General features: G+C 47.5%; 1 protein-coding gene across 6 annotated transcripts in view; it reads left to right on the plus strand.

Moving 5' to 3' along the window:
- The first annotated feature begins 8,330 nt into the window (after nucleotides 1–8,330).
- Nucleotides 8,331–23,797, plus strand: part of PRDM11 (PR/SET domain 11) — a 52,312-nt gene continuing 36,845 nt past the window's right edge. For 2 of the 6 annotated variants that reach the window (XR_008822936.1, XM_056345482.1), the window contains exon 1: nucleotides 8,331–8,896. Coding sequence is in view for 1 of the 6 variants with exons in the window: in XM_056345482.1 (XP_056201457.1) it covers nucleotides 8,468–8,896 (429 nt within the window). In the remaining 5 variants the exon portion in view is untranslated. The other 4 variants (XR_008822938.1, XM_056345483.1, XM_056345484.1 and 1 more) reach the window with 4 other exon arrangements.

Raw genomic sequence — 23,797 nt, forward strand, 5'->3', positions numbered from 1 at the left:
AAATCTTCCAGTGGGCAAAAACATGGTATTTTAGCTCCGCTGAAAGACAAAACTTGTGTTAAAAAAGATAAGGTAAAGAAATCAGAAAAAAATCTTTTCTCATTTTCAAAAAAAGGTGTTTTTTGAAATATCCACACAGGTCTTACCTGTGGGAAACACTGTTTTCAGCTCAGGGGGGCTTTTTTGATGAAGTTCTTCTTCTTGAACATTGTTAGTGTTTGTGCTTTTGATAAAGTATTTTGATTTGCTCTAAAAGTACCCTGTACCATAGTCATCATTATTACTTGTATTAGTCATTATTATTAGTTGTATTAACGGAAGATATAGCAACTGTAAGATGGCCCAGGTGCTACTCAAACACAGAATACAAAAAAAGGTGGTTCTTGACTTAAACACAGTCATTAGGCAGGAGTGCAGGCAGCCTGCATAGTTTGGGGGGGAGCGAGCCACTGAGCAGGCAGATTTAGCTTTAAAATCACGACATTTAAAGTAATAATAAAAAGGTGGTTGCCTTTTATTTACTTCTAGCTTAGGAATTTTTAAATACTTTGTACATAAGCTCAGGCTTTCTACAACCTCTTAGCCAGAGGACAAGAAAGCACTATTTTTAAAATGAAAGTTGAGAAACCCATGTAATCAGAAGCTTTAAGGAAAATACCAAGTGACATGAGACTTGGTAAGTCTGTAGTTCCCTACCACTATTTTTCTTCAGATCCTGTTTTTAATGCAAAATTAAAGATTATTTCCCCTTATGTTCTTCAATACCATAGTTAAGTGCAATGTGTTGCTCTTTAAGTGAATGCTTTTTTTACAAAGCAATTTGATTACCTTCAATTATGCAATTATCAACAGCTGAGATTCATGACAAAATCAAAGGTTTATCCAATTTTCTTCTCATTACTTACAATAAGGTCTAGATAGTCATTTTGATTTTTGTTTATTATTAGCTTCCAGTTACAACCATTTTCAGACTCTGCTACATTAGAATAATGTGCAGTGGTTAGAATTGCAAAAAAACCCAGGTGACAAATTACTTGATACAAAAATCTTGTTCTCTAGGACTTCAAAACCACACAGAAGTATTTATTTTATGTAGATTAATTTGGTTACTTTAAATAAAACTTTAAATCAGAGCTAAATGTGATCAACACGTCTTTAATTTGGAAGAGAGAATCCTGAGATTTATAGATCATGTTCTCATGATGTAGTGCTCGTAACATAATACACCAGTGCAGCAGTGAATGGCAGAGGCCCCGCCTGTAAAAATCTGCTGGAACTATTTGCTTTGGAGCTCTCTGCTCAGGTCATGAAGTTGAATTAACTTATTTTAATAAAATGGTCTTTTAAGGATACCTTTGGCTAGCAGATAACTGTAGCGCAGACTGTCTGTAACATACCGTGTTAGCATTTGTGGAAGTGCAACGCTCCTGCCCCCCCCTCCCCCTTCCCCCCAGTAAAATGAAATATAATGAAATATTAATAAATTTTGTGTGCAAGAGGCATTCCATCTGGCTGTCTTAAAGTCAAACTGTAAGAGCTGCCTGATGAGGGCCATCCTTTCATGATGAAGCAAGCAGCAAAGGGCATCCCCCAGCCTTCCCAAAAGCAGCTGCGACTCCCTGTAAGAAGAGTGGGTAGAGCATTCAGCAAAGGTCAATGCGGAACAAAACTACATCAGGTACTGCAAGAGTTGGGCTGGAGCAATGACAACCTCTCTCAAATTATGTCCCCTGCTCAGAAGCTCAGCCTCAAAAGGTACTGCAATAGATAAAAAACTAACTAGTAATGAATGGATAAATATCCCCAGGAGAGGATATACAGCCCGAGGAAAAGATGCAGCAGCATCTGGAGCTCCCCCCATGCCACAGTCGATGCTGTGGATCTCAGGAGGGAGCTGAAAGTACTCCCTGCTCTCAGTGATGTGCTGGTCCTATGGTACAGAGCAGCAGAGGGTACTGGGGTCCTACCAATTGGGATGCAGTTGGAGGGAAGCAAACATTGGCTCAGTGGGCTGTCAGATGGCACCCAGCACCAAGCTGGACCTGCTGTCATGCGCTGGGGCTAAGCCCAGGCAGTTGGCAGCCGGGTAGGTCAGGCAGGGCTCCGCTATGCCAGCTGCATGGAAGGAACTGCCTTCAGAGAGCTGGGGTGCACACTCAGATTTGGTGTATCCTGAATAGATGAAACCCACGTTGCTGCGTGTAAAAGAAGAATTATTTTCTCTCCAGCCTAGAAGCCAATGCCAGGAGTTTGTACCCCTGGAGTAGAAATAAACTGCCTATTATCAGCATTACAGAAACCTGGTAACTTAGTACTAATGACATTTTAATCAATCCAGAATAGCATCATTCATTTTAATAACACACCCTTTAACTAGATTAAGAACTGGGTCCTTTCAGATCTCAAATCTAAATTGTCCATGGAGAATCCCCAGCAAACAAAGACAGTGATGTGGCAAGACTTTCTGTATTTTAATCAGTGACCAGAAAGTTAAATATAAAATTACTGCTGATAAAAATCACAGGTGACATCAAGATTAGCAAACTAGGGAAGAGGAGGTGTTGCACTATCTGATCTGAGAGTGCTTGATGTCACAGGCACGGGCCCATTCCCAGACAGGGGTTTTGCGGGCAGTGCCATGCACGGCGGTGCAGGCACAGGCCATTCCCACGGAGTGACAAAACATCTCCCGGGTAACAGCAGCTCTGGAAAGGGTAACAGTTCATGGGGAACTTGCAGTGTCATGACACGAAGAAATACTAAGGTGATCCTGAAAGCATAGCTGTAAAGGAGACATCTGTACATATCTGTGTGTATTTTTGGTTAGGTGGACCCTAGATTGCCAGGGGCAGTTCAGGCAACCATATTTTAAAAGGGATGTTGAAAAACTGAGCAAGGGTTCACAGGAAAACCAGGAAAAAAATGCCAGGACTGACAAAAATGTCTTGAGAGGTTTAAAGAGATCAATTTGTTACCTTATCCAGAAAGAAATATTTTGAGTTGACTAGACTACAGCATAGCACCCAAGAAGAAAATATCAAAAATGTATCAAAGTATCAAGAATGTATCAAAGTATAAAGAAAAGCATAAAAAGAACTAGTGGCTAGAAGGTGAATGCAGCCAAATCCAGAGAATTGTATCCCCTCAATACAGAGAATCCAAGCCCATGTTCATAATGAGGAGGGTGAGGACAAAGGGAAAGATAAATTCTTTATCTCTCTATTTCATCAGATCAGAACTCAGTGTCTTTCTTAAAGCCAGCTTTATAGTTAAACACAAGTTATTTGGCTCAAGGCAGGGTAGCTGCTTGTGATATACAGAAGTGCACATTCCTATGGACTGCCAAAACATGTGACGGATGCCTAGAAAAAAACCACTGAATTTTGAAGTGCTTGTGAGCAGAGACATTCCTCGCTTTCCAGTCCTTGGGCCAGCTACAGAGAGGCCATTTCATATGCAAAAGGAGTTCTGATTATTCATCAAAAACATACCAGTGCAAATTCTCAAACCCCAGTGTTTGAAAAAGGCACTATTTGTATGTGCTTCCTCTAGTCCAAAAGATTTCAGGACTGGTCTTGGGCAGGTGATCTAATCTCTGAGTTTCTGGCTCATGGCTTGAGTGCTCATTCCTGCTGCCATCCCCACAGCCTGAGACACGGGCGCCGATCTGGGTAAAAGGCAATCCACATGCATGCACTAATACTATGATAACTAAGCAGCTTTCTTCTTTTTTTGGTGGATTATTTTTAACTCAGTTCAGCTCTCTGCTCCAGTTCATGGCCTGCACGCAGCCTTGTCACCGTGGCTGGGGCTGGGCAGCCATGGCAGCATCCACCGCAGAGCAGGAAACCCTAAAGCCAGCACTATCTTGGAGGCGCAAGATGCAGAGGCTGACCCAGTGGCTCGTTGTTGCCATGGGAGTGGTTAGGCTTTCCTCTGTGCCCCCCAACAGCACGGTCCCACCACCGCCTTTTGCTGGTACTGGCTATTGCCTGGCTAATTCTTTGCTGGGTTAGCCAGCCAGCTCAGAGAGGGCAGCAGTACTAGCCTAAGGGACTGTGCCTGCTAAAGTGGCTCTACCTACCTGCTGCATCTCAGCATCTTTTATCATCAAACTATACCCTCAAATTCCCATATACTTCTACAGCATTCCCAGGGAGGGCTCCCTGGCTCTGTACACTGATCTAAACCTCAGGCAGGACCATCTCACCCTCCCCACTGTCCCTAACAGTGCCTCTCCCTCCACTCTTGTTAGCATCAGAGCTGCCTTGGCCAGGGGATGAGCAGGCTCGGGTTAGCTCTCAAGGTGGGCTCAGCAGACAGTGGCACAACTGCCAGGGTGCAGAGGAGAGAGGAAGGGGGAGAAAGTTGCACCCAGAAGTTTCTTGCTTTCCAGCTGAACTCAGCAATGTTTATCTGCCTCCTTAGAGGGCGGTCCATCAGGCTTAATCCAGTGACATCCATAAAATTCATGGAGAGCACTGCATTGCTAAAGCATTCATATTGTTCTACTGGTAACGGTGAAAGACTCAGATAGCATGATGAGGAAAAAGACACAGCACTGTTGGGTCAAGGTCATCGCCACTTCTATTGTACAGCAAAAACAAACACAAGCTGCAGCTCTGCACAGTTACATTCTCTTCAAAGAGTTCTTCCCCCATGCCTCTTTCAGGGCCTGTCCCACCCTGCCACAGCCATTTGTGACTATAGGTTTCTGGCTGAGTTTCCTTCTCAGTCATGTAATTTCCTTTTTCTTTTGTGGGACATTTTCAGATTCTCACAGGGAAAAATCTGTATTCCAATTCACCATCCAACAACATATCAGCGTGGAAAAGAAGTGTCCCTGATTTTGGTGTGGCTTCTTACCAGTGTTTTTAACACTAAAAACTGGTTAACAGCCTGTTAAAGCCAGCTAAGTACACACTGATTGAGAGCATCAGCACAGTGAACCTGCAGATTTGAATCTTTTCCCTGTGCAGGAAAGGTGTTGTTTGGGTAATGGCAGTAGGACTTTCCTTTCTGCTTGCAACTGAGCAACCTTTCCTGGAGGAAAAGGCAGTCTGCCCCACGCAACTCATTCCTCAAAGCCTGGGAAGCAGACACCAGCCTCTTGGTACTGATGTAGTTATGTAGGATGTTGAAATCTTAAACGAGAGAATATTCAGTAACATGACAGCTGCCATGCACAGTGACTTGCAGAAGAACCCGAATGCTTTTCTACCTTTCCTTGGGCACCTTGTTGAAAACAACCAGGCATCCTCAGGGCACGCAGCCCACCCCCCCCACACTTCCTGACTTCACCCCCTATTTGCAGTGTTCTGTCTGAGCCACCCAGCATTTTTAGGGAAAGACTTGCTCGTGCAAAATACATCCAGGCTTTGCAGCTGATGGAGGTACCGCCTGACTCCCAGCATCTTGAGCTCTGAAGACCTTTTAAGGGTAGTTGTTGACAAGCTGGATTCTGGTTTACACACTTTTGTGCGCATTATTTTTTATACCATTGACTAAAAACTCAGCATCAGTAGAAGAACCCTTTTGCATCTCCAGGAGAATATCAAGCATTTCATGCAGGAACAGATTTAACAGTCTAACACCAGAAAGCTGGCACCTAATTACCTCATTCCTAACTGATGCTGCCGTTTGTAAAGTTTTTCCCAAGAGCCCAGGAGACAGAGGGGAATTGCTGTGGTGATGGAGCTGAAGCACTCATTATAAAAAAATACAACCTAAGTCTTCTTAATAAGTGAAGAGGAGATTTGCTGAGGAAGGGGGAGCCTTTCCAAGCCCCAAAGGTAAGATTTTGCAAAGGGAGAGTGCAAATTTGCACTGTGTTCCTTCTGTAAATGGCTTCTAGACAGAAAAGACAAAATCTTCTTCACGGGGATTTCATTGCCTGATGTGGTGGCGTGACCCTGGCTGGATGCCAGGCACCACCACAGCCACTCTATCGCTCCCCTCCTCAGCTGGACAGGGGAGAGAAAACATAATGAAAGGCTGGTGGGTCGAGATAAGGACAGGCAGAGATCACTCGGCAATTACCGAAGTGGGGAAAGCAGATTTGACTTGGGGAAATTGTTACCAATCAAATCAGAGTAGGATAATGAGAAATAAAAAGCAAATCTTAAAACACCTTACCCCACCCCTCCCTTCTTCCTAGGCTCAACTTCACTCATGAATTCCCTACCTTCTCCCCGACAGTGGCACAGGGGGATGGGGAATGGGGGTTGGGGTCTCTGCTGCTCCTTCCCCCTCAGGGAGAGGACTCCTCACACTCTTCCCCTGCTCCAGCACAGGGTCCCTCCCACAGGGACAGTTCTCCATGAACTTCTCCAACATGAGTTCTCCCCACAGGCTTCAGTTCTTCACGAACTGCTCAAGTGTGGGTCCCTCCCATGGGGCACAGCCCCTCAGGCACAGGCTGCCCCAGCCTGGGTCCCCCATGGGGTCACAAGCCCGGCCAGCAAACCTGCCCCAGCCTGGGCTCCTCTCCATGGGGCCACAGGTCCTGCCAGGAGCCTGCTCCAGCATGGGCTTCCCAAGGGGTCACAGCCTCCTTTGGGCACCCACCTGCTCTGGTGTGGGGTCCTCCAGGGGCTGCAGGGGGAGACCTGCTCCACCATTACCCTCCGTGGGCTGCTGAGGGCACAGCCTGTCTCACCGTGGGCTTCGCCGTGGGCTGCAGGGGAATCTGCTCTGGTGCCTGGAGCGCCTCCTGCCCTCCTCCTGCATTGACCCGGGTCTCTGTAGACCTGTTGCTCTCACATATTCTCACTCCTCTCTCCTGCTGCAACTGCCGTTGTGCAGGGTTTTTTCCCCCTCCTTAAATACATTTTCCCAGAGGTGCTGCCACTGTCACCGATGAGCTCGGCCTCGGCCAGTGGCGGGTCTGTCTTGGGGCCAGCTGGTATTTGATCTATTGGACATGGGGGAAGCTTCCAGCAACTTCTCACAGAAGCCCCCGTTGAAGCCTGCCCCCCCCCCCCCCCCCCCGCCCCCCGGTACCAAAATCTTGCCACACAAACATACACCTGACTATTAAATGTATAGAGATAGCAGGCACACATTAAGACAAGGCAACTCCCTCACGATAAATTAGCATGCCTGTGACTGCAAGAAGACATAATAGCTGTTATTTATATTGCACTTACATATTTAATTTTTTTATAAATAAAAGCTTTATGCCTCCCTTTGAGCCTGCTCTTACAACCTTAGACTACAACAGCTACAACAAAACTATTACTCCAAATTAGCACGGCAATCACTGTGCATTTGTGTTACTTCCATGATTTTTATTGTTTTTTTAATTACTATTTTTTCTCTTGGTTCATTCATCAATCATACTTACAAGCCCATTGTTGTACTTGCTGCCAGTTCAGTGTTCTCACACATTTCAGCACACAGACAGAAACTGCAAAGTAGGGCAGCTCTATTAGGATCTCTAATATTTCTGAGGAGTCTGAAGGTGCTGACAGCTTATGGTATGTCTTTCCCAGGCAAGTGCAAGTGCCTCAAAGTCCATCTATCTCTGCAGTTACTGGAAGGGGTAAAATTACACAGCATGCTTACACTCTGAGTAGGAATCCTCTCCCCAGAGATTAGAAATGGGGAACAAAAAGCACAAAACAGCTGGGATCTGGGGAATGGTACTCATTTGAACTTCCGAATAATCATTGGTGCCACACTGGCTGCCTTTGCAAAGCAAGCTTGTTTTGAACTCGAGTTGATTAGCTTCCTCGTTGTTTTGCCAGACAAATTATCTTTTGCTGACTTAAGTGATGCATCGAGACCTGATCCTGAAGTACTGCCCCCCCTCCCCCCCCCAGCTCTCAGTGACGGCAGCAGAAGCAGCTCAAGGATGGCAGAAGCAGCTCAAGGATGGGAGAAGCGGGCCTCAGTTTTGCTTGGGCTGCATCCTTTTTCACTGGTGTCCTCACCAATTTTTCTTTTATAGCAGGCACCTCAGGGTGGAGGGTATTAGGAAAGAATTGTATTTCTTTGGGCTGCAGAAAAGGGTATTTCTAGGGCCACAGAAGAAGGGAAGTGTTCCAAGTGTCCAAGCATGCACATTGTCACTGCAGCCCTGTTTGCATACAAGCCCATTGTCAACTAAAGGAACTGGAAAATTATGGCCATTTATCCATCCCTCTCTTTACCCCCTGCTGTGCCTCTTTTGGCAAAGCAGCTGAACAGTTTGCATTGTTTCAAATTTAATGCTTGCAGATGGTTTTATTTAGAATTTGTTTTATTGGTGAGACATGCTTCCCCCGTTTATTAAATTATGCCTACTTTTTGCCATCCGTCATGTCTCCCGTAATTTCTGCACAGCGCTCGAGGGTAGGGTTTGTTGTTGTTGTTCTGGTCGCTGCTGGGTGGGTTGCTTTTTTAGGGGGTAATCTGAAATACGATCGAGCCCGGAGAGCCAGGGAAACACCGCGCCTCCACATTCACTTTCTGCTCGCAGAAGGGCATGGGGCTGCACACGGGCGGCGGGAGGCGCGCACCGGCGGTCCCGCCGCCGGGAGAGGGGCCCGCCCCGGGGCCACTCAGGCGGTGGCCTCGGCCGGTGAAGGAGCCCCGGGGCACGTCCCCGGCCGGGGGGCACGGCTCTCCGCCGTCCCCCACAGGCGGGCGGCCCCGAGGGTGCGGCCGGGTCCCTCTCCGCGGGGCGCCGCGGCGGCTGTCGGGCGGCGGCAGGTGGTGGCCGCGCCAGCGCCCGTGGGGAGCCCAGCGGCTCCGCGGGGCCGAGCCCCTCCGGCCGCCGGCTCCCCCCGCGCTATGGCCGAGGGCATCCCGGGCGGTTTTTGTCCTTAAGAGCCCCCCCCCGCCCCCCCGAGCCCCTGCCCGGCCGCAGATCGCCGCCGGCTCCGCGCGGAACTCGCAGACTCCGGAGCAGGAGGTGGGAACCGGGGGCGGTTTGGGTTCGCTCGGCTCCTTCTGGCTTTTTTCTGCCCCCCCTGCTTTGTGCGGCTTTTTGGCTTTGCTTTTTATTATTTTTCCCCCGCCTCCTCTCTTTCTACCTCGGGTATTTGCAGGGCAGGCAGGAGTGCCGCGGCCCCGGGAGAGCCCTGGCGGGCCGGGCCGGGCCGGGCGGGCCGGCGGCGCCTCCCCCCGGTTCGGGGGGTCCCCGGGCTCGGCCCCCGAACGCCCCTCTCTTCCGTTCTCCATGTCATTTCCTGTGCTAATAAGATGGTGGTCACGGCCGGGAGGGAGGGAGCCGCCGCCGCCTCCGCCGAGCCCGGCCCGGCCCCGGGACCCGTCCTCGCCTGGGACTAGCCAGCGGGGCCGGCGGGGAGGGAGGGCGCAGGCAGCCGGGCTCTCCCCTCCCCGCTCCCCGGGCGGAGTGGGGCCCCCGACGCCGAGGCGGGCCCCCCGCGCCCGCAGCGCCGAGGTGAGTCAGCCCCGCTGGTAGCCAAGGTGGCCACGAAAATGGCTGCGGAGCGCAGGGAGGGGGGGACACGGCCCAGCCCGGCGGACGCGGCGCGGGGGGAGGTCCGGCTGAGGGGTGCCGGCAGCGGGCGGGGCGGCGGCGGCGACGACCCGCGGGCACAGGTAGCGGCCCCCCCCTCCCCGCTTTCCCCTACGGGGCGGGCGGCGCCGGGCTCGGCTCGGCTCGGCCCGGCCCCGCCGCTCCCCGCCGCGCCGCTCCCGCCCGCGCCGCGGCTGTGGCCGCCCTTCCCCTCGTCGTGCCCCCCCCGCCGCGGCCGTTAGCGTGGCCGGCGAGTGACGCGGCCGGCGGCCAATCGGCGGCGGGGGCGGGCGGGCGCGCGCCACATTGGAACGCGGGGGCGGGGCGGCGCGGGGCGCTCCCCGGGGGCGGCGGCGGCGGGAGCCCGCGGGATGCGGTACCGGCGGGTCGCGGCGCTTCTGCGGCGGGGCCGGGACACGGGCACGGGCACATCGCCGCGGGGCTCCCCGGCGGAGCGGAGCGGGGGGCGGCGGGAGCCCCGCGGCAGCTGCACCCGGCTTGCAGGCACCGTGCCTGTGGCGCCTCCCGGGTCCGCCGCAGAGTGCAGCGGATGAGTTGCCCGTGCGCCGCGGGGCCAGCGTACTTTGTTGACTCGCGTGGAAAAACTTCACCAAATGCACATTTCTTTTGCCTTCATTCCGAATGTTTTGGTGTTGTTTTTTTTTAAGTTCTTGAATCTTTCTGGATTCTTTGCAAACGCTCCAGAACAGCGTGAGTTTTATAGATATAGATTATATTTTTAAAACCTCGTTCCTGTATCCCTTGGTGTATTCCAAAGGGAAAAGGAAGATGCCTCTAGCGTCCCGTTTCAGATCACTGAAAAAAAAAAAGTTGGCCTGTGGGCAAAACTGTTGGCTCCCTGTTGCTTCCTCTTTTTCCAGTGATTAATGCTTCTCCTTAATGGGAGGAGAACTGGCAGAACCAGCTTAAAAAAAAATACTGACCTGACCGTAAGAAAGGGCTGTTTTCCAGCGCTGCAGGTGTGCGTGGCATTTTGTTGAGCAGCGAAGGAGCCCTCGCCCCAAATATCCAGCAGCCCCCTGGATCCGGTGCTGCCAGCAAGGTGTGTTCCCCATGAGACTGGCAAAGCTTGAGCACGGTGCCTGGGTTGGGCTTCTTGTTCCCCAAGTTTCTGTTTGTGCAATCACCGAGGTTATAAGCAATGGAGGTGGAAAGGGAAATGACTCTTTTAACTTTCTAATGTATTGTGTATAAACCCCACAACAGATAGCTGTGCATCCCTGATGGGGACAGTGTGTTTTTTGTTTTCAAGTGCAAGTTGCAATCAGAAAGTATTCAGGTGATGTGCGCTTGCTTCTTGCAAGGGGTGCTTCGACCAAAGGTGCTTCTGCTCTAGAAATAATAGTTTAGCACGGGGCTGAGCGACGCAGGGCTCTTGAATCACGTGCAGTCTGCAAAGGGTTCAAGTGTGGGGGCTGTTGGCGTAGCGGCGGAAGGACTGTGCTAGCAGAGGAAAGGCTGGTTAGCTGAACCACTCACCCAGGAGGGTTCAAGGTCACTGCAGGAGATGCTGAAGGTTGTCCTGGCTCTTGGCTACATGCTGAGTTGACTGATCCCATTGCACTGCGGAGCAGCAGGACCAGGGGAAGCTGCTGTTCCCTCCTGCCTGGGAGTTGTGTCAAAAGCTGCTGCTCCTTCTGGCTGTCCGTGGGACGTGAGGGAGGACCTGCAGCTCCCAGCTCAGTGCTGGCTTTAGTGCGGAACTTGCTGGTTTCAGCAGAGCAGCCTGTTGCTCCTCTAGCATCTTTGTGGACCATGCATGCAGCACCGTGCTTTCTGTGGCAGTTTATGGGGGACTCTGTCACTGTGAGCCTTACTGATTGCTGGTAGCAGTTACTTCCGCTTTTTTGACAATTTAAGGGGGAGGATTATTGTGAGGGTAATACCTGATATTAAATAATGAGGACAAAAGCAAAGATTTGTCTGAAACCTTACTTTTGATGTATTGAGGCAAGGTCAGTCAGTCTTACTGGGATGGTGTGGGGGCAGGTTGTTCGCTCATATTTCTTGCTGGAAAGCAATGGACCTGCTCGAAGTGTGTAGGACGTGGGTAAGGTTGTGTGTCCATGAACACTGCAAGAGGACCCTGAAGCGGGAGGGCTGCTCTGATGCAGGATCTTTGCAATCGGGGGGCCACAAGTATTGCAGTGAGTGGAAGGTGCTGCCCTGAGTCAGGAATCAGAGTAAAGTATGTATATTGAGGAGAAAAACGACAAGTCCAGGCAAGAGAGGTCTTTGGTTTTTTAATAAGGAGTACCATGTATGCTTTATCCTTCTGATATCTTTTTTAATATTCTTTTTTCCTTTTGTAACTTCTGTCTCATGTGGGTTAATTCCCAAGCAAAGTCGTGGGTTTTTGAGTCATGTCCTCCCCTTTCCCTGTGTCCTTTTATGCAAGAGAAGTATGTGCTTTTACATTTCTGTTCTTAATGTTGCTGTTAGCAGGGCCTCTCTCTTGCTGGTTTGGCTATATATGCTACTAACCATTTCCAGAGCTCTTAAAATACTGCCTAATGTTCATGACATTTTGGAGTAGCATATTTAAAATTGTTATTGCCAATCCAGTGTTGTTGGCTTGTGTATGAAAATTTACATGGAAAAACTAAGCATAGTCCCAAAGACAAAATACGTTGTTGGGGGTTTTTTTTTTGTGTGTTTGACAATCAAATAGTAATACCGTAGATTGACTGGGGGACCCTCAGAAGGAAGAAATAACCTGCTAAAACTTGATCTGAAGATACGAGGCCAGGTAGATGTAAGAAGCAATAAGTCTTGTTCCCAGTGGCATGAGTACAGGTGGGAACTTTTGATGCCTACTTTGCACTGTGAATGTGTTTCTGAGACCTGTGAATCATAGAATAGTTTAGGTTGGAAAAGACCTTTCAGATCATCAAGTCCAACCATTAACCTAGGACTGCCAAGTCCGCCACTAAACCATGTCCCTAAGTACCACATCTATGTGGTTTTTTAACACTTCCAGAGAGGGTGATTCTACTACCGCCCTGGGCAGCCTGTTCCAATGCTTGACCACCCTTTCAGTGAAAAATGTTTTCCTAATAACCAGTCTCATCCTCCTGTGGTGCGACTTGAGGCCGTTTCCTCTTGTCCTGTCACTTCTTATCTGGGAGAAGAGACCTGCCCCCATCTGCCTACAGCCTCCTGTCAGGGAGCTGTAGAGAGCGATATGGTCTCCCCTGTGCCAAAAGGTCTCCCCTGTGCTGCCTTTTCTCCAGGCAAAACAATCCCAGTTCCCTTAGCCAATCCTCATCAGGCTTGTGCTCTAGACCCGTCACCAGCTTCCTTGCCCTTCTCTGGACACACTCCAGCACCTCAGTGTCTTGAAGTGAGGGCCCCTAAACTGAACGCAGTATTTGAGGTGTGGCCTCAAACCATGAACAACCGGTTTTCCTAAGAAAGCCAAAGCAAGCAAACATCGGTTTTATTCCGCAGATTGGATTGCAGTTTTGTGGCCTTTTAAGAACTCTGGAGTCACTTGGACATGTATCTGGGTACTCTTGATGCGTCTTCTTGCATCAGCATTGAGTTCTCTGATTTGGGCTCTCACCTGAGCACAGGTCCTTTGGGCTCCAGGGCTGAGAGCTGCTTGAGACACAGGCATCGCTGGTGGAGGAGGGTTGGCCAAAGGGCAGCAGTCCTCCCAGCCTGCCGCTGGGCAGCCCTGCCGTGGGATGCTAGCTTTGCCACTCGGCATCTTGCCCCCTGTCATGCTTGTGGTGTATTTCATCGCAAGCGCTTCTGTACAGCGCTTCTACCTGAAGCCCTGTGGTAGAGGGTGAAGTTTCTTGGACCAGAGCTGTGCAGCTGCAGACTGTTCTGGTGCATCCTCTTGCACTGACCTCTGCAACAGTGAAGTAAAGAAGGCTTTAATTTCACAGGCTTTTCTGTTCTCTCTGTGACCTCTTCTCTGCTGCTGAAGGTGTTTTTAAATAAAGCCTCTAGAGCAGTGGTCCTTCTAAAGCTGCGTAGTGAAATCTTGCTTTTCAGGAATCCTTGCTAGTTAAACTTGCCCATGCAAGTGGATTCCAGTAGCAAGTCTAACCTCCTAAAGAAAAAGCAGAGAGGACAAGTTGAAAGGCAGGTTTGTGTCACCTTGCATGGCATCTTTAGAAACAAGGTGAGGGAAAACTGCTTCAGAAAGGGCGGAAGTTTGCAGGTGAAAGGTCAAACAAAGAGTGATGGAAAATGCAAGGCAGTCCTGTGGCTTCATTGTAAGGTGGGAGCAGCCAAGGTCAGTGGAGAAGAAACCTGGTGAAGAGGGCAACACAAGCATCCCATGCTAGAGAATTTTTTTTTTTAATAACTGCTATGTGATAGGCACTAATAGAAAAGACGGGAGGATTGAGAGCAAGTAGGGAAAAAAAGCAGAAATGAATGTGGTAAATTTTGACTTGGCATCTAGAATCACGTTTACAATGTGGGTTTTCCAAGGTCTAGTCACTGTCCTCACCGTATAGGCTTTGGACTTCAGCTAGACTCAGTGAGGGTGGTGCTATGGCGTTTTTCCTCCTTCCATCCCAGACTTTGCACATAAATGCAAGAACCTGTGTTTCTGCTGAGAGACTGTCAAGCAATTAAAAATATTGACACTTCAAGGTTTGCTGTTGTGCTTAGTGGTCCGTTTGTGTGGATGGCTTGTATCCTTGGGAGCTGTTCAAAGGCCTCTCTCTGCAGCGCAGGGAGGTAGTACTCTGGCGTTTCAGACTGAACTGTTTCTCTGCAGTCAGAAGGTAAAAACATTATATGTATAATTTAAGGTTTAAGCTGCAGAAACTGGCAGCCTCCTGAGAGAGATCAGTAATGCATACTGCAGAAGACCGCTTCAGTGCAGTCCCTTGGTCACGGACAGCCATCAATAAGGGGCCCATCAGAAGGGTATCATAAGCAAAGTCGTCCAATTTGAGCACACTCTGATAAATGGATTCGTTTCTCTGCTCCCTTTCTTTTCTCCTCCTTAAACTTAGGCTTTCTTCCAAGGCCAGTTTTCCTTCAACTGTAGTGACTCCTCTTGGAGGAGGGGCTGCTGTTCCAAAGTCAATGTGGGTGTCGAGCCCTGCTGCTGCTGGCACTGCCGGTGGCTCAGCAGGGCTGCCTGTGCTGCCGTCAGCTGGTGGATGGCTTTTGCCAGTGGAAGCTTGACCATGAGTACTGGGGGTGACATATGAGGATAGAGTGGTGAAAGTGTATGGGAGGTGATGTGAGGGATTATCTCATGTGGCAGCTCTAGAATTGCTTTAATTAGCTAGCCCTGAGAACCGGTGGTGCTCGTGCCTTGTGCAGTGGGGAGCCAATGCACTGAGCATCCTTTGCTGGTCCCTGAGCCAGGTCATCCTTGCATACTGCAGCACACTGGTTCCAGGCTCCTGAGTGTGGATCAGGCCACCGTGGGCACGCAGCTCATCTGGTCCCCTGCAGACACCCCTTCAGGGTGTTTCAGAGTGTTGAGGGCCGGTAATTGGAGCTAATGTTGGTCAGGGACATCAGCTGTTTCCACGCTAATAACAAACATGAAATGTTGTCCAGTACATTCCTTTTCAGTACAATTAAGTTTTATTTTGAAGTTGTATCATACAAACTGTGTCATAATATGCTGAGTGGAGTTAAATGTGGTCCTTCAACTTCAGACTCAGAACAGCTGAGCAGTATAAGTGTACATAGCATCTTCCTTGAAAGATGTCATAAGTTTGACTGAGGTTACCTTTCCACCCCTAGCATGTTCTTCTTCACACCCTTCATTTGGATAAACCTTAAATTCCTCATTGTGTATATCAGGGAATTTAGCCTTTTTCGTTGTTTGGTGCTTTTTGTTTGGTTGGTTTTTTTTTTTTTTCTTTTGCTCTGAGGCTGCTGGAATATTTCATGTGGTCTGCTGCTTTTTTTAAATTTGAGACCTTTTACTTGGAAAGGCTAATGTGAATGTTAAATATGCCAGTTTGTGGAGACTAGTCCTTTTATCCCTTCAGAGGAAATTAAAACATTTGGAAACTGCTGAAGAAAAAATCAATACTGGTGACACATGAACATACTTTTGTGAACAATAAAATATGTTCTAGAGTTGTCATGTGTGCACACCTATGCATGCAGACTATCTTTTTTGAGCTCAAGTGAGATCAATTGGCTTTTGAAGAACAGAAGCTTTTTAATTACTGAATTTCTTTTCGCTTTGTGATTGGGAAGAGAATTTATGTATGGTATATGTGTACGTTGCTTTGCTCCTTAAGAAATTTTTCCCAAATCATGTAGTGAAGGTGCACTGGTACGTGACCCTCAGTGCAGAATCCTACTAGCTAACGCTGCATTGCTGTTGCAAAGGCAGTACCTCCAGAAAGATGGATCCGCTTACTGTATGTCCTAGACGTGTTGAGAGCTAGCACCAACTAAATCAGATGCTAACATATCCTCTTTAGGTCTGACAGACTTAACTGGTTGTTGGTTGGTGGTTTGGTGGTGGGTTTTTTTTTAGCTAGGTCTCGTTCTGTAGTCAGGTGTTGAAATGCTGCTTTTGAATTCTCTTAGGGTAGCTGGTGAACTTCTGTAGGCTCTCAGTGACCTGGATACGTGAAGTCACTGTGACGTGCTCCTTGGTTTTGGACTAGAATCGCATGAGTTCTTGGGCTTTCCATGCTTCTGCTAGTAAGTGTTTTTAAAATGTGCGTAGGGTAGGAGAACCAGGTATTTCTGTGCAACCCAATACCTTTGTGCAGAAGACACACTTGAGGAGTGGGGATTGAAGGAATGGGCCAGAAGTGCTTGGCCTCTTCTGGAAATTTTTTTCGTAGTTCACTGTGTTAGGATATACAGGGTCTGAACACCCCTCTCCCTTTATGGAAGGGAATGTGCAGATCAAATGGTGGTGGTGGTGAATTCAGCACACGGATATCTGATTTCTTGGCAGATCTGACATTAGGAGTATCTGGACTGCTGCCTGCCCCAAGGAAAAGGGGGTCGGTATGACCCATGCTCAGCCAGCACTCATCCAAGTGTGTAACATGAGCCCCTAACCCGCAGACAGATTTCCCAGCCCTGAATAATGTCCTGTTGTACTGTGAGATCTTATCTCCATAATGGACTGCAAGAGGGTACAAATGAGGAGAAATAAATATGGCTGTTCTTTTTGCTTCCTCTGCATTTTGTGGAACAGTTGATTTGTTCTCGTTCGGCCTGGTGTGTGTGTTTGTGCTTTTAAAGGACTGAGCTAGTTTATTAGAATTTTAGGAACAAATGAAAATACAATTTGCTCCTACCATCTCATATCCCTCCCAAGTATTCTTTCCCTTTTTACTGAACAAGTAAGAAGAAAGAAGCTGCTTGAGTGTCCTGAAGCCCAAGTACAGTGAAACCACTGTAACAAAAAATACCCCAAAAAAATTTACAAAAATGAAAAATTACGAGGAACCATTATGTACCATCCTTCAACAGCAATGAACAGATGCCAACTGGACAAATGGTACTGAAGCAGGATTTTATCTTCATTTTGGATCTGTACCCACAAGTCCCAATTGAATGGAGATCCGCATGCAGCTGAGACTGCCTGCCTAGAGGTATTGGTGCTGCTGAGGCTTTACAATTTGACATTAGATTCCTGAAGCCTTTGAGTTGGGTGGTGGGAAGGGGCACTGCTCAATAATCAGAGTCCAGAGGTCTTTTGAAGAGGTGGGGATTTCTCATCTGCCTTTGGGATAAAGGGCTTTGGGTTGTGATTTGGAAGTATGCGTAAGAAACTTTCTGTCATGTGGCTGTATCAAGGGCAAAATTGTGTTTTGTTGTTTGTGCTTTTTATGTTATAAAATTTAAGGTCAGTCTTAGAAAAAAACACCATGTTTATAAAGGCAGACCAGCACTTGGTTGTCGCTGTTGAGTGCTTTGTTGGCTTTGTGCAGGGGAAGGTTGCTCTGGTGAAATGCACTGAGCTTTCTGACTTGGTGGGGCAGTTTCAATTTCGTGTGTAGCTTGGCCATGGATTACAGATGTGTGTGCAAGCCTGTCCATCCCATCAGTCCATCCTGTTGTGTCCTCTGACACCACTAACATTCACTAGTGGAAGGAGACAAGAGTACTGCAGGTAATCTTTGGGTTTTTTTTTAAAAAAGGAAAGGCTGTAACTTCTAGAAGAGCATTGAGTGAAAGGCCGTCTTGTTAAAAGATGGATGTGCTCTCTAGAGGGGCTAATTTAGACACTAAGGAAATATCTGTGGAGCTGATTGCTGGCTGGGTGCCAGTCACTGAAGGGCACCGGAGGCTGAAATGCCAGGCAGCGCTGGTAGTGCTGGCACTTCAGCCCATGACGGTTGGGTTGTATGAATTATCTCTCTGCCTTCCAGCTAATTTTATCCTGTTGATTTTTCATGAATCATTTCCCATTTCTGTGGGTTAGAAATTAAAGTGGAGGTTTGCTGGCCAGAATAGCCACATCTGCTATTTAGAAAGTAGTGTCTGGGGTTTGCTTCCTACCCACCCCCACACCTTCCTTTCCCTTTCCCTTTTTACCTCTGTCAGCGTTCAAGTACGTGAATCACTGGTGTTGCTCACCCACAGAAATTTTTAGGCTGGCCAGCCTACACAAGTGCAGGGGTCCTCTGGATGCACATGAGCTCATGGTGGGCAGCTGGGCGGCGGCGGTGGTGGGCACAGGTGGGTGCTGAGTGCTATGTGGCAGGGCACCGGGCACACGGTGAGGCTGGCAGGACTCAACTGGGGAGTCTTGGATTTCCTGCATGTGCCTTATAAAACATTAAAGGCACTCCAGTGTTTTTTCTCAGCACGGCAGAAGAGCAGGAGTGCTGTGGTGACCCTGCCTGCTGCGTGCCTACCAAGTGCTTCCTCACTGCAGCTTTTTGTTTCCCCATGGGTAAGAGCAGGTCATTTAGTCAGTAAATTCACATCTCTGCTTTCTATAGAACTATCTGTGTGATGAAAAACCTAACTTTTTGAGACCCAAACATAACTTACCTTTGTGGAGCTGTGTGTGCTTGTTTGCCATGGAGGTTGCCATCTGGGCCAGCAGAAAGGAAAGGCAAAATTGATAATCCAAAAGTTGAGCCCTCTAAGTAGGTATCCAGGGACCCACGGTGGGAGTTGCGTAGCATGAGTCCTGTGGGTAAGCGAAGTCTTGCTGGCAGCTCTGCTTAGGAAAAAGCATGTTCTCTTGAAGCAGAGTGGGTACTGGGTAAACGGGAGGAGGTCTCTAGCTTGCTGATGTTCATTTTTAATCAATCTGGGTGGATCACAGCTAATCCAAGAGACTGGAAGAGTGATTGTTTTGAGATGGTTCTGAAAATTGCTAAGTGGATGGCTCAGGAAATGATAGGTTGGGTAGCATGACACCAATCCTGGGTAAATAAAAAGTAACTCATGTTTGAAACTTGATGTCATGCAGAGTGTCTTGTACTCCTCAAACAGGTCTGATTTTGTTCTTTGACATGCTTACAGTTGGTTTAAAGAAAGATTCATAGACATGATATACTTAGGTATATAAGGCAGTTGACTCAGTGCATGAGAATCCAATTAATATCTAATGCCAAAGAATATCAATAAAATACAAGTGGCTTAGGAAGTGAAGGTAGTGATTGATAGAGTCAGCATCCAATAAATAAACTGAAGTGTCAGTATAAACAGTAAGGAGGATGAAGGATACTCTAAGCTAAAGGACAGTATTAGCATGCTAATAAATCAACTGTTTGTAGATTAACTTCAAGATGAACGTAGAAAATGTTTTTTTCAGTGTCAGAAGATCAAGGCTCTGGCACTGCTGCCTTAGACACGGGGAGCAAATAATTCAGCTATTTTAAGCTAGAGCTCGATCATTTTACAGAAGACTCTCCGCAACATGATATGTGGAGACTGTGTTTTCAAAGAAGTAGACTCGATGACCCTTCCCTTCAAATGAGGGGAAGAGAGAAGCCAATTCTGCCTGACGCTTACTCAGTGATGCAGAAGAAAGCATGACTCACCATTGGCCAAATGTGTAGATGAAACAAGTTTGGTGAATTGTAGCTATTCATAGGGTGGAACGAAGTAACACAGTTTGTTTGGTAAATGGAGCCATTGAAACAAAATAATTTTCATGCAGACAAATGGAGAGTTATAAACCTGGAAAGGCATGCCCCGAACATGATCTGCAAAGGGGGGTTGTGTCCCAACCAGTCCTGTGTGAGAGAATGTGGGGATCAGAATGGGCAGGCAGCTCTGGGGAGTTTCTGTGTCAGGGCCTAGCTGGGAAAGATAACTATGATTTGGACACGTAACTGGAGAAGTCATGAATAATAGGGGTGAGGAGGTAGCTTTGTGCCTGTAACTCTTTACATTTACTTCAGACTCAGTCTTACATCAGCATGGCTTTCTGGTGCCAGCATCTTCAAGTAATGTAGCGAAGACTAGAAGAGTTACATAGAAGGATGTTGAAAATTGTTGGAAAGCTGGGAAAATAATGCATGGGTGCATATCCAGGGCTTTGCTATCTCTGTGTTTTTATTCAGTGCTTATCACTATTGCTTTCGGAAGACCTTTCAGTAGTGTCTTAAAGGAACAAGGCTTACATCTGCCAGTTGGTTGTACTCTTATTCTATCCTTGGGGAGAAAAATGTTGGTGGAATAGCATGTTGGTTTAGTATGAGGGTTTTTTATCTGTTTGTTTTAACTTTACAAATGTAGGTATATATTTATGTTGAAGAAGCCAAAGGCAAAAAGTGCAGCTGGCAGTCCTGACCAAAGATGGTGAGGTTTGTTACAGCCATTAACCTGGGAAGCAATTCTTTCCATTTGCTCAAAGCAGTGTCCCAACATGCTGGGTATTTCAGCCTTTCTCACCGGATTGCAGGGCTCTTTGAAAGAACTGCTGCCCAGACCGAGAGGTTCACATACTCTTTGTCCGTGACGGGGATTTAACAATTGAAATGTACTCTGAAGTGTTGGCTTCTCTTCCCCTTGCTAGGCTCAGATGGAGATTTTTTCCTGTTTGTAGGGTAAAGGTAAGGGCATGTGACATATAGGGGATCAGCCAGGTTGACCTAATTCTCCTTTCTACCCTTAAACTGTGAATCTGAGATGAATGCAGGGAGCCAAATGCAGCAAAAATTAGAACTTCCCAGTTTAAGGGAATTATTTTTAATATATTTAAAAAATGCATGTCACATACTCTTTTAGCTGCAGTAAGTGGCTGCCTTGGCTCTGTGGCATGCTGTACTGTTTCAGAGGCTTTTAGGCTCTATGGGAGCTTTATGTTGTCAGCATCCTGCTGGGTTGAGTCCTTACTCAACACTTAACGTAGAGAAGTTGTGCCAAATAATGCCCAGTTTGCAGAGGCTTGTGCTGATCCATACTAGCTTCCTACTCCAAGATCAACAAAGGGCAAACGCTCCTGACTGATCATAATGTGGAATTTTGTGTCAAATCCTGTAAAGTCAGCAGCATTTTCCACCTTCACTAGAGGCCACCAAGACAATTTTAAGGGATTATTTCAGATGTCCTTTTCCTCTTCTCCCTCTGAAATGTGTCTGTCACGAAGTAGATCATGGCAGGTTTTGATGACGTGTTTTGCCAATGAACCATGTAAGAGTGACAGTGTGAGCGCATCTCACATCCATTTGAAGTGACAGGAGGAGTTTCAGGTTGGCAAACAGGAATTTCCCAGTCTCCAGCCTGTCTGCAAGCAGAATGACACCAGGAAGTTTGTGTTGTGGCATCCCAGTGCTGTTTGTCATGTCAGTTGCTGGTCTTGAGCAAATCTTTGAAACCACTGGGAACTCTCAGCCCGCCCTGCTGTAAAATGGGTTTAAGTCTCGTGATTTTGAAGCTTGTGCTCCAAGTTTCTTCAGAAAGCTGCAGCAAAACCGGTGGTGCTTTCAGGTGTCTTTCTTGTAGTCCTGGCCTTCCTCAGTGTCTTCAGAATTCAAAACTCAGAGAAAATGCTTCATACTTCTCTTCTGGTGAATTCATGGCTATCGACTGTAGTGGTGTAATTGACAATGATTTAAACAAGTCCTAGTTGCAGCCCATGCTGCTCAAATCCTGCATCATCCATGCCCTGTAATTTTTACTAAGTTTGAATTTGTGACTGCTCCAGCTTGTCTCCAGCTGTGCAGGCTGCATTCAGCACTGCTCTGTGGTTGTCAGAGAAGAGCCCTGGCCTTGCATCAAGGGAGGCAGGTCATCAGGTCTTGCCCTGCCACCAGCCTTCACCATGCCAGGATGCTGCTCTGCTGCAGATGGAGGACAGCTTCACCCATGGGAGTGTCACGCTTTGGAGTGGGGGAAATTAAGCCAGTGTTGTGGCAACTGTCACGGCAAAAGCAGTTTTCCCAGTCGAGCATGGGGTTAGTATGTCTGTGGACAGTGGTCCTCTGAGCAAACTGGTTCTCTCTCTTATTTTGTGGGATGTTTCAGTGTTTGCATTGGCTGCCAGCGTGAGCTGCATAGCCAACTGGTACTTCATAAAGTGACTTGAAATGGTTGGCATGGCCGAGGACCTTGGTAAGGGAATTCATGTCGGGAAAAACAGTCAGCTTGGGTCTTTCGTGGCTATTTGGAGGGGAGCTCAGAGCCTTGAATGTGCTGCTTTATTCCCCCTTCTCAGCTCGTCAGTAGCTGACTGTTCTGGATTACTAGTTCTGTTAATAATATGCAGCTATAGAAAAAGCGTATGAATTCAAGTCCGTCTTTCACCATGGGCCTGTACTTCAAAATGTGGTACAAGCTATGCAAGATCGATCTTAAAAGAAGAGGGGATGACCTCCAGAAGGCTGGCAGTGAGAAACTGAGTGAAGGAGCTGTGTGCTGAGGAGGAGATGGATTCCTATACAGCTGCTTCACATGCAAGAATGTCCCAATCTGGGAAATGTGCCAGTAAAATGTAAAATTAAAGCTCTGTTTTGGAGGCTGATCCACACAGATAAGAGTCTGTGGCTGTTAACTAATAACTACAAGAGGGGCAGTGATAAAGGTGGCATACTTGAGGATGGGAATTCACAGGTTCATTTGTGCTTAACCCCATTTGGATGTTTTTTCCCCACTTCAGAGACTGACAGCTCAGATATTCTTGTGTTTTCTACTTCTCTGTGAGCAGTATGGTAAAGCCACTGGAGTATTTAGCATGTCATGCGGAAACATGGCAGGTCCTTGCATACTTTGTAAAGAAAAAGGAGAGGTTATATGGCACCACTTGTGAACCCAGGGATGCCTCTTGGGATTTGTAGTGGTCACATTGGTGTCTTGGGCCTGCTGAAGACCTTTGTGCCTCATACCATGACTGCTTTTGCTGTCCAAAGGACTTGATGTCGTGTGCAGACAGCGCCGGGATCTTCACAGCATCCCTCTCACTTAGGGATTGTCCTTTCTGACACCCTGCCAGGACTTTGCAGTAGGCTCTGTTTGCACTGACATTGGGAGGACTGAGTGTCCTGATGGGCACAGGGACATGCACATAGGAGGTCGAGTACCCCCTTAGAATACCCTCAGCAGTAACTATGGAGTCTGCTCTGCTTATGCTTACATGGTGCTTCTCCACATCATCTGAAATCTTCAGAGGATCATCATATTTAGGTGTTAGAACAAACAGAACTATAAAAATTGCCCAATGCCCCCAAAACAATAAAGTGGAGGGAGTGAAAAGTGCAGAACGTGAACTAGACTCTTGTAATTGTGGAAAACTGAAGCAAGAGGAGAAGGGGCAAGGGCGAGAAACTAATGGGTGGTGAAATTAGGAAAAACTAAAAGCAGCTTTAAACACATCAGAAGCTAAAATAATCCTAAAAGCAGAGTCATCTACTGATGTCTGGAACTGGAAAAATGTCAAATACTTTTTTTCCTGTAGCTGGTGGATGGTACCAGTTACAGCAGCAGCATAATGCTCTCTGTTGTAGTAGTAGCATGGGAAATTACCAAACAGCAGCTACTACAGCAGTACATTTTTAAGTTTGCTGTTCTTGCTAACTTGCATCCAGGGATTTTAAAAGAACTGGCTGAGCAGTGCTCTCTGAGCCATAAATGCTAATTTTAAAAGAGTATATGTAATGAGTTAGACTGAAAAGAATGCTGTGTGTTAATCATAAACAAATAAGCTAATATGAAGTCTAATCTGGACAAACTAGAATACTAGGCTACTTTCAGTCTGATGTTGGTGTCCAGTAAAATAGTGTAATAGCTGATAGGGATTGGATTGGTCATGATTTAAGGGGGTGTTAATTGTAATAGCAGTCTGTACAGATTTTTTTTTTTAATAGGTCTTTTTCTAACATGGTGTGGTTTTCTGATGTTGCTATAATTTTGCTTGATAAAGGTAAAAGTGTTGGTGTATCT

Source organism: Falco biarmicus, chromosome 7 (genome assembly GCF_023638135.1).
Source record: "Falco biarmicus isolate bFalBia1 chromosome 7, bFalBia1.pri, whole genome shotgun sequence".
Taxonomy (NCBI): Eukaryota; Metazoa; Chordata; class Aves; order Falconiformes; family Falconidae; genus Falco; species Falco biarmicus.